This window comes from Callospermophilus lateralis, chromosome 19 (assembly GCF_048772815.1).
Source record: "Callospermophilus lateralis isolate mCalLat2 chromosome 19, mCalLat2.hap1, whole genome shotgun sequence".
Classification (NCBI taxonomy): Eukaryota; Metazoa; Chordata; class Mammalia; order Rodentia; family Sciuridae; genus Callospermophilus; species Callospermophilus lateralis.
This window is the reverse complement of record NC_135323.1, coordinates 27,582,429-27,601,033: the sequence shown is the minus strand read 5'-3', so window position 1 is coordinate 27,601,033 and position 18,605 is coordinate 27,582,429. Positions and strand designations below refer to the sequence as shown.

The window sequence follows — 18,605 nt, the reverse complement described above, 5'->3', positions numbered from 1 at the left end:
TCAAGGCCCTGGGTTCAATCTTCAGCAATGTCAAAAGAAAAAAAGAAAGAAAAGCATTTCCTCACTCTGAATACAGTCACAATTTCACACCAAGAGGCAATAAAGTTAAAGACCAAAACTCAACACACTGAAAAAAGCAAGAGAGCTTGACAGTATCATCCAGCCTCTACACCAACCTTGGAACTGTCTACTTGTAAGACTTTTTATGTAACATAATTAAATGCCTTTATTGTTTAAGCCACTACTACTCAATATGTGGTGCCCAATGTAACAGCATCATTACAGCTTGTTAGAATAGCTACTTTAGGACCTGTTCTAAACTTCCTGAAGTCTCAAGCATGGACCTAAGAATATATTTTCAGAACCTCTCTAAAGCAATTTTATTTAGGCTATTTGAGAAGTAGTAACCACGATTAAGTATATGAATAACAGTTCTCTTATCTGATACATATCAACCTAAATAAGCTATTTGAAATTTTAAAACTTTAAAATTTTTTTAAATTTTAAATTCTTAGCCAGGTGTGATAGCATATGCCTTTAATCCCAATGTTTCAGGAGGCTGAGGCAGGAAGATTGCAAGTTCAAAGCCAGCCTCAGCAAGTTATCGAGACCCTAAGCAATTCTGTGAGACCCTGCCTCTAAATAATATATAAAAACAGGCTGGCGGGGGTGCTGTAGTTGTAATATAAATGAAATTAACAGGCAGTGGTAGCGTGCTTGCCTAGCATGTGTGTGGTACCGGGTTCGATCCTCAACACCACATAAATATAAATAAATAAGTTAAAATAAAAATATTGTGTCCATCTGCAACTAAAAAAAAAATTTTTTTTAAATGGGCTGGGGATGTGGCTAAGTGGTTAAGTGCCCCTGGGTTCAATCCCCAGTACCAAAAAAAATTTCAATTGTTTAAAAAAATTTTTTTAAATGGCTGGGGATGTAGCTCAGTGGGAGAATGCTTACCTAGCATGTATGAGGTTCTGAGTTCAATCCCTAGTACCAAGGCGAAGAAAAGAATTATATAAGGATTGCTTTAATGTTAGGTATTGCTTTTATAATGGTTTTCTTGTAGTTATTTGGGCTATAAAATTTAAAAACAAGTTTAAGTAGAAAAGTCTATTCTCGTCATGGTTATAGTAACAACTTGAACCCAAGGGTGCTCTACCAGTGAGCTACACTCCAGCTCTTTTGTTTTTTATTTTGACACAGGGTCTCACTTATTTGCTGAGGCTAGCGTATCAACTTGTCATGCTCCTACCTTAGCCTTCTGAGTCACTGGGATGACAGGTGTGTGCCACCATAACCAGCTGTTGAAGTTTTTGAAAGTCTTTTAAAGTATGAAAAAATTACCAAAAAAAAAAAAAAAACAAAAAAACCCAAGATAATAGAATTACCAAAAAGAAAGAAAAAACAAAGAGAAAGCAAAGATATAGTGGTACCCAGGTAGCAATAATCACAGAATTAAACATTCCCACATAGTCAGTGTGGTTCTAAAATTGGTCCTCAGAATACCTGATATCATATGAACCAGACATCAAACATAATACAATTTTAGACATGTACAAATAGGCTCTGTAGTCTGTGACAGAAGTTTCAATTCGGAATTAGTGGATGAAATCATAGGAGAGACAGACACTTACCTCAAAGTCACACTCTTCACCCACAGCGTATTTGGTCATGATTTCCAGCCATGCAGTGTCTACTAACTTCTCCAGGGAGGCGGTGTTGTGGTGAACCATTTCCAGAACAAGTTTCTCGTACCAGGTTGGAAACTCCTCCTTCAAACTAATAAATATGCTGTTAGCTACTAAAAACTAAAGAAAACCTATCCACATATTTAATTTAATTTAATTCAGGTCAATTCAAACTTTAAGACTCAGCTTTTGAGAGCAGTATTAGAAGCACAGCAAAGCAAATATTTCTTGAGCAAATACATGTACAGCACAGGAGAATACAAAGATTAAAAAACATACAGTTTAGAGGGGAAAAACTGAAAAACTTTTAAAAGTAGTTCTGTCAATTGATCTATATAGGTTAACTTTCTTATCTATAAATGAAAATAACAGGCACATTACAGGTAAGTTTAAATATATTCCCATTAATTGGTTTTTGGAGAGTGAATTTCTTTTCAGCTATGATTTATTCTTATCATTTATCCAGTTTTTAGTTAGGAAGACATAACTGGATTATATTTGTGATATTTCTCAGATGCATCCATTCATTCCCCACCCCCTACCTCCAGGACTGGGGATTAAACCTAGATTTCTAGAACCAAGCCACACCCAAAGTTCATTTTATTTTGAGACACGGTCTGTGTTGCTAAAGCTGGCCTCAAACTTTCAATCTTTCTGCCTCAGCCTCCCACATCACAGGGATTATAGGCATGCACCACCACGCCTGGTTCACTCATTTACTTCTCACAATACCTTTTGAGGTATCTAGAATTTTCATTTTATGGATAATGAAATTATATCAGGAATAGTTAATACATTGAAACCATGACTTAAATCCCAAAGCCTTTACAAGTAAAACAATGAGGTACCACTGTTCAGTTATAAATTAGCAAAAAATACTTAACTATCATACCCAATATGGCAACCTAAACACTGCTGATGGCCTAATTTTTCAACCCTTTTAGAAAGCAACTGGACAATATTCATCAAAACTGCCATATACTTTAAGATACTCACTGCTGGATTCTTTTAGCAGAAAATGGGAAGCAACCTTAATGGACAGTTATTAGATATGCAATTTTGACCAGATAATTTAATATTTATTCCAAGGTTTGTAGTTTTGGGGGGATTAGGAGTGGAGGATGAGAATATTAGTGCAAATGCCAGTATTAGGTTTATTTTGTTCTGCTTTTTTTTGGTTTATTTGTTTTGGTAATAGTGCTGGGATGGAACCCAATGCATGCTAGGCAAGTGATTTGCCACAAAACTACAACTGCAGACCAGTATTAGGTTTTGTGTTACCATGATACAATGTGATGTATAAGAAATATTCTGCCAGCAGCTCAAGAGGCTGAGACAGGAGGATTGCAAGTTCAAAGCCAGCCTCTGCAACAGCATGGTGCTAAGCAACTCTGACTCTGTCTCTAAATAAAATACAAAATAGGGTAGAGATGTGGCTCAGTGGTTTAGTGCTCCTGAATTCAATTCCCGGCACCAAAATAAATAAATAAAATAAGAAGCATTCTGCATCATTCTATGCAATTCTTAACTACTGACTACTATACTGTATCTATTACCATACTCTTAAAATGAATTAATCCACCAAGGTATCTACTATACTACAATCATGATCAATATGTTCCAGTTCCCCTGACTTTGTTAAGGTGGTTGGCTACCTCTGTCCTCTTCCAAGCTTAATCAACCTTCCAAGATGTTTTCAGATTTCCTTAATTCCAAGAGGCTTTTCCTGGCCCCTGTAAATTCACTCTCTTTCCATTAAACTCAGGTTTCAAGCTCCATGGTCTATGGCTAGTTATTTCTGGAGAGTGAGGCTAGACAATAATGTTCAGATTCCTTTACCCCATTGTCATATACATTTTTTAAAAATATTTTTTAGTTATAGGTGGACACAATATCTTTATTTTATTTTTATGTGGTGCTGAGGATTGAACCCAGTGCCTAATGCACTCGAGGCAAGCGCTCTCCCTCTGAGCCACAATCCCAGCCCTCATACACATTTTTATAACAAGTGTTACTTCCTTTTTTCTTCTTTTGTTTTTCTTTTTTTTTTGGGGGGTGGGTAGTGACAGAACTTGAACCTGGGGCCTTGCACATGCTAAAGGTAAGCACTGTACCACTAAGCTACACTCCCAGTCCATGCATTACTTTTGTAATTAGAAAGGATTTTTACTTTGAATAAAATTTCAAAACCTCCTAATCTTTTTCAATAATTTCTCCATCCACCTCCTATATTTTAATAGCAATCAAATCAAGTAAAACATTTCCAAAGTACATTCTATAGAACTTCCCTCAGATGTAACAGGTTCCAAGGTCAAATAAGTTTGAAACCCATTATATAAAACCTAGTGAAAAGTATCTCTACTGCAGGTCTTCTAAATATCTTTAATATGCTAATGTGTATGCCTTTCTGAGAAAGTCTGTAGTGGCTTTTTAAACTCTTTTTAGGAAGAAGCAGAGAGTTAATCTCATCCTTTTTTATTCCTGCCATGCATTCCTGCGCCAAGCATCCCTGCATGACTACTATTCCAGTTACAAAGATTCCCCTCCTTCTCTAACTCTTTCTACAAGCTGCTTCTAGACAATCTTTTCAAAGCCTAACTACTATCATAGGCCTCCCCTATTCAAATACTGGTATCCTCCACTGCTTGCTGAATTAAATACAAATAAACATTTTCTACCTTAAACATTTTGGTACAAAGTATCCAACCTTTCACCAGTGCAGGGACCCAGCAACTCAGGAGGTTGAGGTAACAGGATCACAAGTTCAAGGCTAGCATTGGCAACTTAAAAAAAAGATGGGATATGCCCCCTGGGTTCAATCCCCAGTACCTCAAAAGTAAGTAAATAAATACAAGTGTCATATGCTATCTTCATAGGGCTAGGGAATGAGGCTTAGTAGCAGAGAACTTACCTACTATGTGCAAAGCCCTGGGTTCAATTTCCAGTACCACCAAAAAACCCAAGTTACCTTCTTCATGAAGTCTTGTGAAGTTTTCCTAATATCTCCAGGTTAGTATCTTTAGTCTAAATTCTATCTGACCTTTACTTCTTTGTATGTAGGGAAATAATTTATTTTTCATTTTGAAACTGAATCTTCATATCTGTTCCTAACAGCTTTTTTTTTTTTTTTTTTTTTTGGTATCAGGGATTGAACTTGGGGGCACTTGACTACTGAGCCCCAGCCCCAGCCCTATTTTGTATTTTATTTAGAAACAGAGTCTCATTGAGTTGCTTAGTGCCTTGCTTTTGCTGAGGCTGGCTTTGAACTCCAATCCTCCTGTCCCAGCCTTCCGAGCCAATGGGATTACAGGTGTGCACCACTGTTCTGGCTCAGAATAGCTTTTTACTAAACAGATTCACTGGGTTTCTCAGATACATAATCACATTTCCTACAACCATAACATCCTCCTTTATTACTCTTTTTTATCTTTTTGTAGGCTAATGGTGGTATCTTTTATTTACAAAGAATATTTACACACAATTTTCCCAAAAAGTCATCTGGAGAAGGTAGTGGTGTATTTGCAAAAAAGTGAGTAATATCTGCTTATTTAATGCAGAGGATTGTGCTATGCACTGTAACCAATTCAAGAATAAGTCAAATATGAGTTCTATCCTTAAGAAGTTCACAGGCTAGCTGGGCACAGTGGCACACACATATAAACCTAATGACCCAGAATGCTGAGGCAAGAGGATCACAACGAAGCCAGCCTCTGCAATTTAGCAGGACCCTGTTTCAAAATTTTAAAACAGGGCTGGGGTTGTGGCTCAGTGATAGAGTGCTTGCCTGGCATAAGGGAGACACTGGGTTCAATCCACAGCACCACATAAAAACAAATAAATAAAATAAAGGTATTGCATCCATCTATAACCAAAAAAAAAAAAAAAAAAAAAATTAAAATAAATAAGGGATAGGGATGTAGCTCAATCTCCAGTTTCAAAAAAAAGGAGAAAAAAAAAAACCAATTTGGGCTGGAGTTGTGACTCAGAGGTAGCACGCTCGCCTAGCATGTGTGAGACACTTGGTTCAATCCTCAGCACCACATAAAAACAAAGATATTATATCTACCTATAACTAAAACATAAATATTAAAAAAAAAAAAAACATGCTTACAGGCTAAGGCTGATACTGCAGATCAATAGCAGAGTACTTGCCTAGCATGCCCTGGTTCAATCACCAGCACCAGGGGGAAAAAATTAGTCTTTTATAGAGGTCAGTGGGCCAAATCCAGCATCCTGCTAGTTTTTTTTGGTTTGTTTGTTTGTTTGAGTACCAAGGATTGAATCCCAGGAGTGCTTAACCACAGAACCACATTCCCATCTCTTTTTATATTTTGAGACAGGGTCTGGATGAGTTGCTTAGGGCCTTGCTAAATTGGTGAGGCTGGCCAATCCTCCTGCCTCAGCTGCCCTAGGCACTAGGATTATAGGAGTGAGCCACCGGCCCCTGGCAGTGCTAGTTTTTGTAAGTAGTTTTATTATAACACAGCTACTCATTTCTTTATATAATATCTATAGCTGTTTAACAATGTCAGAGTTTAGTTGAGACAAGAGACCATATGGTCCACAAAGCTTAAAATATTTACAAACTGGCCCTTTATAAGATGTTGGCCAACCCCTGGTCTAGCACATTAAATAAGGTGTGTGTCACAAACACACACACACACACACAAAATACAAATAACACTAATCCCAGAGAGAATGTGCCAATAAGCAAAGAAGAGGCACCAGGTTAGCCGTCTTGACCAATGAGTCAGTGATAGAGCCACTCATCACCAGGTCCATCACAAAGAGCCCACTAGTATTCAATTACTAAATCCTATGCTCTCCTGCTTGTCTGCTACAAGTCAACGAGAAATCCAGAAAAAGCACCTATTCCCAATTCCCAAAAGGACTATTTTACCATCCCTAGTTTCTACTTATCTCTTTCTATGAACCTATAGCCCCAATTCTGCATGTTTTCTTTGAGAGATCATTCAAACAACTAGGCATTTTGAACAGATGATTTTTTTTAAGACACTAAATTCACCCTTTCTACTTAAACTGTCCTTAAACTGTTATCTGTTTTTGACATCTGATGTAAATATCATCTGAAATTTCAAATGACCACAAAACAAAGAAAACTTTATGCCTTTTTGCTGTCTCCATTTACACTTTTAGGTCACACGAGTGCCCCCTGCTTAAAGCCATATTTCCAGAGTATTTACATGGTAAAAGTATAGAGCAAAAACACTCAAAGGCCTGGTAAAACCTAAATAAATATGTATTGTCCCCACTTTGCTACTAGCAAAATACCTCGAAGATAAAGGCCCCTGACAGTAATACAGTACACTATCGTATATATTCCAATTAATGCCTCATATATTTGAAAACAAATACTGCATTAAGAGTTACTATTCCATCCTTTCCTAACAAGGTGAAGATGGGGCCAGAAGGCAGGGCTTCTATTACTTACAGTTCAGCAACTTCCTGTTCTTCTTCCCAGGCCTCCTTGTGCGTTAGCTGACTGCTTCCGGTGCTCTTACACGTCCAAATGCGTTCACTGTACCTTTCCAAGCGGGCTTCATACTCTCTGTTGGCAGCAGCTCAGGAAAACAATATTCAAGTAACAGAGACATCCAATCCATACTCATAAAATAATTATTTATAGAAAAAAAAAATCTACAGTACTATTTCTATAATTTATAGTAGGAAAAAAGACAGAAATGAAACCAGGGTTTTCAAGTGGCAAGTCCAAAGCAAGATCAGAACTAAAGTACAATTAGAATGATTTATTACATTTTACAAATAAAATATTAGTATTTTAGTATAAATGTCATTTCCTCAATTCAACAAAATTTCATTTCACTTTACAAGGCTCACACAGTACTAAAAATTCCCAAGAAAAAATATCATATGAAAAAGGAATAGCTGGGAGTGGTGACACACACCTATAATCCCAGCAATTCAGGAGGTTGAGGCAGGAAGATCGCCAAATTCATGGCCACTCTCAGCAACTTAGTGAGGCTGTGTCTCAAAATAAAAATGACCTAATCAGTTTTTTACACTTAACCCGACCCTTCCCAATGTGTGTACGTGTAAGTTACACCCTTGAATTTTGAAAATGTTTTGCTCTGCCAGGCACAGTGGCACACGCCTATAATCCCGGAGACTCTGGAGGCTGAAGGAGGAGGATCTCAAGTTCAAAGCCAAATTATTTAGGTTTTACCAAGCCTTTGAGTGTTTTTGCTATATACTTTTACCTTGTAAGTACTCTGAAAATATGGCTTTAAGCAGGGGGCACTGATGTGATCTAAAAGTATTAATGGAGGATCTCGAGTTCAAAGCTAAGCAATTCAGTGAGACCCGGTCTGTAAATAAAATACAAAATATGGCTGGGTGTGTGGCTCAATGGTCAAGTGTCCCTGAGTCCAATCCTTGCTAACCCCAAAAATAATTAATTAAAACATAAAAAAGGACTGGGGATATGACTCAGTGGTAAAAATGCCCCAGGGTTCAAACCCCAATTCAAAAGGGGGGATAAAAAGGAAAACCAAAATAAAACAAGGCATAGGGATTAAGAGTTTAAGAGGTCAGTGCCAGGGTACAATGAAAAACACCTGTTCCAGCAACTCAAAAGGTTAAGGCAGGAGGCAGAAGGATCACAAGCTCAAGGCCAGCCTAGAAGATTTAGAAGATCCTGTCTCAAAATAAAAAAAATTGATTAAAAGGAGTAGGGATGCTCAGTGGCAAAGGGCCCCAGCCCTCAATCCCAGTTTAAAGAAAGAAAAAAAGAAAAGAAAAAAGAATAAGAGCTCAGATGAGTAGCAAGTTTAAGAATCAGTCCACAAGAGGGCATGCCTGTAATCCCAGCAACTCAGGAGGCTAAGGCAGGAGGATCACAAGTTTGAGTCCAGCCTGGGCAACTTAGCAAGACCCTGTCTCGAAATAACAAAAATAAATAAAAAGGTCTGGGGATATAGCACAGTGGTAAAGTGCCCCTAGGTTCAATTCCCAGTATCAAAAAATAAATAAAAAATAATTAGTCTACAGTAAAACAAGATGACCACATTCTCACAGGCAGTTTATAACACTCTTATGCATATACTAATGCATATTAACATAGAATTCCAGGGCTAGGGCTGTAGTTCAGTGCTAAGTGCTAAGGCACTTGCCTAGCATGTGTGAGGCACTAGGTTCAAACCTCAGCACCACATAAATAAATAAAATAAAGGTACTGTGTCTACCTACAACTAAAACAATATATTAAAAAAAAAAAAAAAACTGCATCCCAGCCTACCTTGGGAACACCTGCTGCTTCCTAGGATTAAAAACTAAATTCCAGGGCTTGGGATATAGCTCACTGGTACAGCACTTGCCTCACATGCATGAGGCCTTGTGTTCAATTACCAGCACTATGAAAATTAAAATCCTAAAAATAACTTTTGAAATAATATCCATTTTCATGTTGTCTCCAATAATAGTACATTTACCAGATTACTTAGTAATTGTTCAGTCTCTTCATAAGAGAGACAGGGGGAGATATTGGCATAAGTGCCAAATATACTATAACTTTCCATACCATCCTGACAAAATTCACCATCACCAGCCACATTCAAATTCAAATGGAAAGTAATGAATTTACTTTATGCACAGCAACAGATGCCATACAAGAAATCAACTAACACTACAACTAGAGAGTTAGCTGCCAAGTCAGCTGCCAATCCCTGTACTTTCCAAATGACACATTTTTATGGTGGCTGAAATAAAAGTACTTAAACAGCTCCTTCTATTAATATCAATATTGTCTTCCAACTTACAAGTATTCATTTTTAATTTATAAAGACTTTTTTTAGTTTTCAAACGTTGTGATCAGTAAAAAAGGCAAATGATAGGGACAAACTCACAGGTAATCTGAACTAGCAACCACTCACTAAAGATCTTTCTCTGAATCTGCCAAAATCTAAGTAATAAATCCAATTTCCTCACCAAGGATGGTGCTAATATGGGAGTGATTAAACATATTACAATACCAGTAAAAAACAAGAGTCCAACTTTTATAAAATGCTATGGAAACCCAATCACTGAGAATTCATAAAACTAGGATGGGCATGGTGACACATCCCTAAAAATCCCAGTTACATGGGAAGCCAAGGCAGGAAAATCCTAAATCAAGGTCAGCCTGAACAACTTAGGGAGACCCTGCCTCAAAAAAGGGGGCAGGGCCTGGGGAGTAGCTCAGTGATAGAGTGTCCCTGAATTAAACATCCAGTACCACAAAAATAATAGTAACAAAAATAGAGTAACAAGCTGGGCATGGTGGTGCAAGCCTGTAACCCCAGCAGCCTAGGAGGTTGAGCCAGAAGGATGGCAAGTTCAAAGCCAGTCTCAGGAACTTAACAAGACTGTCTCAAAGTTTAAAAAAATAAAAAGCACTGGGGCAGGTAAGCAAGCCTCAGGAATGGCGAGGTGCTAAGCAACTCAGTGAGACTCTGTGGTCTAAATAAAGTACAATATAGGGCTGGAACACGGAACCACCTAATGGGGAAGCAGTGTCAGCATCCCAGCTCAGATGCAGGCGAGGGGTTAACAAGATAATTCAGTTCTGTTCAGGAGATAAAGGCCATCAGAATTAAACAAAAGAGAGAAGTCTGCGAAGCTTGTGCCTTCTATGTCCCCCCAAAGTTTGTGCCCCCCAGACTGAGCCAAGCCTGTGGCACTAGTGACCACTGGTGGAAGGCTTATGACATTGGGCCAAGTAGACACAAGTGAGGTCACATGGGGTGTGCCTTAAAGGGGAAATTGGAACCCCTGCCCCTTCCTCTCCCTCTCTGTCCTTCCTGACTAGCACAACTCTGCCACCACATGTTCCTCACCAGGATGTTTTTTCTTGCCACAGGCCCCAAAGCAGTGGAGCCAGTCGATCACGGACTGAAACCTCTGAGCCAAGTTAGTCTTTCCTCCTTTTATGTCCCACCTCTCAATGTTCTGACACAGAATCAGAAAACTAACATCAAGAGGTATAGATAGACACTGGAAGAAAAGAAAGGACAACATCATCACTTGTACATGAGAGTGTTATCTAATTAGAAAATTTCAACTTTTCTGATAATGAAGAGTCTTTCCAAGCAATAAACAATGTTAGAAAACAGTGAGCATTTCATTTGAAATATGTATATAAAACTACAAATATTGGTGTTTTTTCTAAGTTTACAAAGATTTATACCCTGGCCATGTAAAAGAAAATGTAGTAGAAGATAGGTAAATGTGGGCTGGGCTGTAGATCATTGGTAGAGTGCCCACCTCGAATGTGTGAGGCACTGGGTTCAATATTCAGCACCACATAAAAATAAAGACATTGTGTCCACCTACAACTGAAAAAAAAAAAAAAACAAGATAGGTAAATGTGACACACACTTAACAGAGAAAGAAACACAAATGGCCCCAAAAGGAAAAGGTATTTACTTTCTTCTATAATTAAATAAAGGCCAACAAAAGCAAGAAAAATGAAAGACGGGTGGGAGCTAGGGATGTGACTCCATGGTCAAGTGCCCGAGTTCAATACCCAGTATCCAAAAAAGGGGGACTGGGAGTATTGTTCAGCGGTCAGTGTCCCTGGGTTCAATCCCCAGTAGAAAATATAGTAATAAAAAATAAAATTAAATAAAAAACTAAAGGGGGCTAGTGTTGTAACTCAGCGGTAGAGCTCTTGCCTTACACGTGTGAGGCCCTGGGTTCAATCCTCAGCACCATGTTAAAAAAATACTATAGAGCTGGGATTATGGCTCAGCGGTAGAGCACGCGCCTCACACGGGCGGGGCCCGGGTTCGATCCTCAGCACATAAAAATAAAGGCATTGTGTTGTGTCCATCTACACCTAAAAAACAAATATTTTAAAATAATAATGTATATATTTTTAAAAATTTTTTTTTGAAAATAAAGGACTGGGGGTGTAGTTTAGTGGTGAAATGCCCAATACTAAATAGATAAAATTAATTTCTTATTATTAGTTATTTTAAAAAGCAGGAATAATATGCCCAGTTCATTCTCCTTAAAAGTAGACTCATGTAAACACAGTATACAAGACTGGCATCACTAAGATGCCTCAGTGATTTCTCCAGTTCAACATTTTCTAAACTAGACTCATTGTTACTACTTTCCCTTCTTCCCAAACTGCTCCTTACCAGACAGTCCCAATCTCACAGATGCTAGTGTCCAACTCAGGCATCAGGAAATCATCCTCATCTCTTCAGTCCCTAACTTCAACCACTAACAGATTTCTCAAGTCAGTCCTTTCTCTCCAATAACCAAACCATTATCTAATCCACCCTGCTTTCTCACCTAGTCATAACATTTTCAAACATTTTAAGTAGCCTCTTTTGTAGTAATCTTCTCTGGTCCTTTGTACTTCTCACCCTAAACCCTTATCTTACTCAATCTTTGTTATTTATTTATTTTTTTAGAGAAAGAGAATTTTTTTGATATTTATTTATTTATTTATTTATTTATTAGTTTTCGGTGGACACAACATCTTTATGTGTATGTGATGCTGAGGATCGAACCCAGGTCGCACACTGGCCAGGCGAGTGCGCTACCACTTGAGCCACATCCCCAGCCCCAATCTTTGTTTTTTAAACTCATGTCTCCTGTTTACTTAAAGGTGTTTGGTCTGGCTGGGATTGTGGCACTGGGTTCAATCCTCAGCACCACATAAAGATAAATAAACAAAATAGAAATATTGCATCCATCTATAACTAAAAAATATTAAAAAAAAGGTGTTTGTCCTCAGGCCCCCTAAGGTGCAAATATGTTCCTTCCCTGAGGGAGGCAATTCTCTGACCTCCAATTTATTAAAAATTATGATAAGATTTTGTTAAGTTTTATTTTCTGTAATTTATAAAATAATTTTAAAAGAAAAATAGAGAATATTTTACAGATATGTTTAAATACTAAATATTTATTGATTATGTTTTTTTCCAACAATGAAAGTACCATCTATCCTCATACACACCTTTCCAACAGCCCCTTCCATAAAAAATCTATGCTATCTATATAGCATTCTCCTGCTGGGTCACTTCATCCATTCCTGTAACTTCAATTATTATCTATATGCTAATAACTTCTCATACTAACTTAGTCACCTCCCTCTGAATTCTAGACCCATATAGCCAATAGTAATGTGGTTACTTCCTTGGATATGCATAAGTGACTCAATAAGACGTCCAAACTGAATATTCCACTATCTCATTCCACTCACAAACAAAACAAAATTAAAAACTTGTTCTTGGGCTAGGGATGTGGCTCAAGCGGTAATGCGCTTGCCTGGCATGCATGGGGCGCTGGGTTCGATCCTCAGCACCACATAAAAAGTAAAATAAAGATGTTATGTAAAAAAAACAACTTGTTCTTCTAGAATTCTTTATTTTGGGGAATGGCACTAAAATCCAAATGAAAACACCATCCTTGACTAATCCCCAATCAATCGCAATTCTGCCAAATCTGCTTCATTTATCTCAAATCCATCTCTTGAACTTCACCTCAAGGGCTGGTAACTTTTCTCAGGCCACCATCATCTATTGCCCAGATTATTTCACTAGTCTAGTCACTTGCAGCTAGTCTCCAAGCTGAAGATCCCTTCTTGACACTGCAGTCAGTGATCTCCCTACTTTTTTTTTTATTCAAAATTTTCACTAAAATGAAGGCCAAGTTCAAATTCCTTACCCCATCTCAGAAAAGCCTACAAGACACAGCCCTATTCACATGACTCACTACTAAATAACTTCTTCACTCTAGGTATACGAAAGTTCTTTCAAATTCTTAAAATCAAGAACCTTTAGGGGCTGGGGATGTGACTCAGCAATCAGCACTTAGGGTGAGACCCTAGGTTCAACACCCAGTATCATCAAACAAAACAAGACAAAAACAATTTAAACTTGAAAAGCTGAGGCAGGGAGATCATTTGGGTTCAAAAGTTTGAGGCCAGCCTGGGCAATACAGTGAGACCCATCTCAAAAAAAGTTAAGATAATCTCAGTGGCTAGGGAGGCTGAAGCAGGTGGACTGAGAGTTCAAAGCGAACCTCAGCAACTTAGTAATACCCTAAGCAACTCAGTGAGACCCTGTCTCTAAATTAAAAAAAAAAAAAAAAAATAGAGCTAGGGATGTACTTCAGTGGTTAAGTGCCCCTAGGTTCGATCCCTGGTACCAAAAAAAAAAAAAAAGCCAAGAACCCTCAAATTCATACTACACATTCATAAACTCATCATACCTTCTCTGCCACAAATATATAAGTCTCTATTCTTCAACCAACCAAATTCTAATTGTCTTTTAAATTTCAAAAAAAACTTTCTACAGGAAACATCACCTGAACCTTCAAATATAATACATTTTATTACTGATTCCAACTACTCACCCGCTTCCTATACAAGATTTTACATCTCCAGCCACTGCCTGTGGCTTGCAATGCCTCTTGAAGAGGAATGTACATCCCCACCCACTTGGGACTTGCTTTGACCAATAGATATGAACAGATGTGAGATATGCCACCTATAGGAAGAGGCTTAAAAAGCCATTATGTTTTCCTCCAGATCTTTCTCTTTACTGCTAGAAAGGCATATCACACACAGAGACTGCTTCAATCTAGGTCTTAGAATACAAAAAAGGTGTTCTGCCAGTGACCAATACCTATAATCCCAGCTACTCAAGAGACTAGGGCAGGAGGATATAAAATGAAGTCCAGCGGGCAACTAAGCAAGACCTTATCTCAAAATAAAAAACAAAAGAGGTAGGAATATAGCTCAGTGGTAGCACATCCCTGGGTTCAATCCCCAGTAGAGCCAAAAAAAAAAAAAAAAAGACAAGAAAAAAAGCCCATTAGAAGGATACTGAGTCAGCTGTCTCTAAATCCTATTTCAGATTTTAGGTTACCAAAATAAGTCACTCATTCTCAAATAACCACTCAGAGCAAATGCCAATTGAGGTTTTTATGTTCCAGCAACTCCTGCACATATAATTGCAGACAAAATGTCAAAGCAATTCTCCAAAGGTTGTGTAAGCTATAAATGATAAGATATTTTCAAATCATAGATCATCTCATTATGCATCTACTTTTTTATGACTTCAAGAGCCAGCTACCTCCTCACCACAATATACAGCTGCTTTGTTCTCTTTAGCCTGGTAAAGATTGTTTCTTTCAATAAAGTACTTGAAGCCATGGGGCTTGCCTGTAATCCCAGCAACTCGGAGACTGAGGAAGGAGGACTGCAAGTTCCAGGGCGGCCTCAACAATTTAGCAAGACACTAAGCAACTTAGCCCAGTCTCAAAAAAACAGAAAGGGTTGGGGCTTGTAGTTCAATGGTAAAGCTTCTTTGGTAAATAAATAAATAAAATGCTCTAGTCATTCTTGTCTAGAGGCAAATTAACTGTATGAATAATGCCACAAAGATCATAAATTAATTTTCTAAACTTTAGTAATTATGATAGTTGAATCAACAGAACAAAAATACTAATTTACAGCAAGCTGTTTGTAGCTTCAGTTCCTGCTTAAAATCTAGCTTCATTACAGTCAGTGTATCATCAGCCTACTGTCAAATAATCACATCAAGAACTGCTCCGAAAAATTTCACATTCTTCAACTAACATGTAGTGTCTTGCCTGTGGTACTACCCTGGGAAGTAAAACCATAAATTCAAATCCATAATATATTCAACATAATCAATATAACACCCAGTCATTACATATATAAATTATTTACAACTCTTTTAAGTTTAGTGAAGATGTACACTGTACCTTCCATACTAACTCACAGCTTTAAGTCAGTAAAATACCATATAAATTTTCTGGAGTACATATGCAATTAAAAGGTGAGTATTAAAGGTCGAGCACAGTGGTGCATGCCTATAATCCCAGCAGCTCAGGAGGGGGAGGCAAGAGGATCCAGAGTTCAAAGCCAGCCTCAGCAATTTATCCGGGTGCTAAGCAACCCAGTGAGACCCGGTCTCTAATAAAATACAAAAATAGGACTAGGGGATGTGGCTCAGTGATCTCAGTGATCGAGTGCCCCTGAGTTGAATCCCTGATGCACCCCCCCCCGAAAAGTGAGTATTAAGAGAAAATTATCAATGGTTCTGCAACTGATGTGATTCTGCAATCTGTATATGGGGTACAATGGGAGCTCATATCCCACTTGAATCAAAGTGTGAAATATGATATATCAAGAACTATGTAATGTTTTGAACAACCTACAATAAAAATTAATTTAAAAAAAAAGAGAAAATTAAAATATTGAATACTATTAAAAATATAGCCATAAATATAAATTAAGAATAACAGTTCAAATGCAGTTGTTACTCAACCATGTATTTGTTCTCCTCTATGAAACCACTAATAGCCTAATAAAGAAATATGCCAACCTGCCAACCATACAGTACAATTGTTCAAAACCCATCCTCAAAGTGTTTCCACTTGTAGACATTCCCAAGAGAGCAATTTATCCCCTAAATCTAATGCTCTTAAAGAACTCCTTTGTTAAAAAAGAGTTCTAAATGCTTGTATGGGAAATAAAAAATGAAGAATGCTTACAAAATACATAATATTTCACATTACAGTTTCTAATTATCATCAAAAAAGTCTTTTTACATTTACATATATACATACTCACAGACATATACATGTATATATTTCAATGATTTCACTGAGTGACATGAAAAGCCTTTGTTGCCAGTACTAATTTAGCTATCCATGGCCATTTTCACCTAACTCACTACCTCTTCGACTTGGAATTTAACTCTTCCCTAAGCATGTCTCTCTGTCTCTCTCTCTTTTTCTTTTTCTGATGGCACTGGGGATTGAAAAAAGGAATAGGGATGTAGCTCAATGGTAGGGAAAACAGCTGAGGCTGTGAGTTCAATTCCCAGCACCGAAAGAGGAAAAAAATAAAAAGGAGTGGCATTTCTCTTTCTCTCAAAATACTTAGAAGGGACTAGGCAGGAAGGGCACTGGATTATAATCCTGACATCATTTACAGAGCATGTGACCTTTAACAAGTCATCCTCAACTCTTTGGGCCCACTTGGCAAACCAGGCAAGGCTCCACCATCTCCAAAATTAATTTCTGCTCCAAGATATTATACATATATTTCATCAAAAGAATTCTTATTGCCCAGACTCACTTTCCAAGTCTCTTTGTGTGTAAACACCCAACATTCACAAACTGCACTCACAAACAAGAATGAGATTATCCTACCAAGTACTACATTAACGCAAAGATTAAGGAGAAATTAAAGGGCTCACCTGGACACTTGCTCCAATGCTGCCACACACAAAATAAGAAATCTAGTCTTTCCAAAGAGTAGGCCTGGTGGCGCAGGTCTGTAACCCCAAAGGCTCAAGAGGCTGAGACAGGAGGATTGCAAATTCAAAGCCACTCTCAGCAATTTAACAAGGCCCTAATCCATGCAGCAAGATCCTGTCTCAAAATTAAAAATATAAAAGGGCTGGAGAGTTGGCTTAGAGGTTAAACACATCTGTGGGTTCAATCTCTGGTACAAAAAAAAAAAAAAAAGACGAGGGCTGATAAAACTAGGGATACGTGAAAGCTTGATGCAGAAATCTTCTTTTAAGATGTAAACTTTAAAATGATAGATCTAGCATCCATATTAAAAAAAAAAAAAAAGTAAAATAAAAGCCATCCACCAGGGCTGGAGATGCTGGCTCAGTGGTGTGGCGCTCGGCAGCGCGCGAGGCCCTGGGTTCCATCCCCAGCATCGCACAGCCTTTAAAGTAAAATGAAAAGTCTGAAAGCCCAGGCTAGCGGCAGAGCTCTCCGAACAAACGAGCAGAGAGCCTCGGCTTCCCATCTACAACAGCAGCCTAGTGTTCCCAACACAACGCAAACCCTTTAAGTACGTCTCCACATTTTTATCTTATTAAAAAAGCAAACACCAATTTCAAATCTTGAAAATTCCCAACCTCCGTCTTCCGAGGGAAGGGGAGGGCCAGGGCTGCGGGAGCGGCTTTCCTCCCGCCTCCCCGGCAGGTCTGGAAATGCACCCCGGTCCTGCGCCCGCGGTGCTGTCAGCTCAGCCCGGCCCGAGGTCCGCTGGAGCCCCGGCGCCCCCGCAGGGCTGGGGACTCGGTCCCGGCCGGCGCCAGCCGGATCACGAGGCTGCGCGGGTGCAAGATTCCTAAAACTTGAGCTGACGACTTCATTTAAATTAAAAAAAAAAAAAAAAAAAAAGCGCCAAGCCAGTCCCGCTTTCCGGCGCTCGGGGCCTACGGCCAGGCGGAACGGGCAGGAGGTGCGCTCGCCGTCGCCGGGCCCGGGGACAAAGTGAGCGGCCCCGCCGCGGCAGCCAGCGGCCCGCTCGCGGGCCCCGGAGCTGCGGGCCGAGCCGAAGCGCGGGCCCGCGGCGGCCGGGCGCGCTGACAGCTGCCCCCCGCGCGGTGCCGAGCCCCCCGACCGCCCCGCGCCCGCCCGGCCCGCGGCGCCGGCTGGAAAAGGATACTCCCGGGTGCGGAAGGCCTCCTGCGTGTGCGCGATGGTGAAGAGCGGCTCCTCCCCGGGAAGCGGCTTCGCCAGCGGGAAGGGCTTGCGGCCCAGCAGCGGCGCCATCGCGGCGGCGGCGGTCCTCCCGGCCCGCGGCGCAGCACTAGGCCCCGCGGCCCCGCGCGAGCGCTGGCTCCCGGCAGTGGGGGAGGGGAGGGGTGAGAGGGCGGCGCGAACTCCCGCTCCCTCACTGCCGGCGCGGCCGCGCGAGCGCCATGGGGCGCCACGCAAGGGCGCAGAGCTCCTACGCGCAGCGCTGCGCGTCTCGGCAGCCCACCCCGGCCAACCTTCGCCACGGATCCCCACTGCCGGCAGTCACGACTCCTCCTCAGCGGCACCGGAGGAAATTATTGAAAAATGGCGGGAGATTCCCCTCCTCCCCCCGCCGGGCTA

At 39.8% G+C, this 18,605-nt stretch overlaps 1 protein-coding gene across 2 annotated transcripts in view; it reads right to left on the bottom strand.

The window, feature by feature from the left end:
- Baz1b (bromodomain adjacent to zinc finger domain 1B) overlaps positions 1-18,605 on the bottom strand; it is an 80,823-nt gene extending 62,218 nt beyond the window's left edge. For both annotated transcript variants that reach the window (XM_076840746.2, XM_076840745.2), the window contains exons 1-3: positions 18,172-18,605; positions 7,144-7,260; positions 1,638-1,782 (exon numbers count right to left, since the gene is read on the bottom strand). In XM_076840746.2, coding sequence (XP_076696861.1) covers positions 1,638-1,782; positions 7,144-7,260; positions 18,172-18,278 — 369 coding nt within the window. In that variant the 5' untranslated portion in view covers positions 18,279-18,605. The remainder of the gene's footprint in view (positions 1-1,637; positions 1,783-7,143; positions 7,261-18,171) is intronic.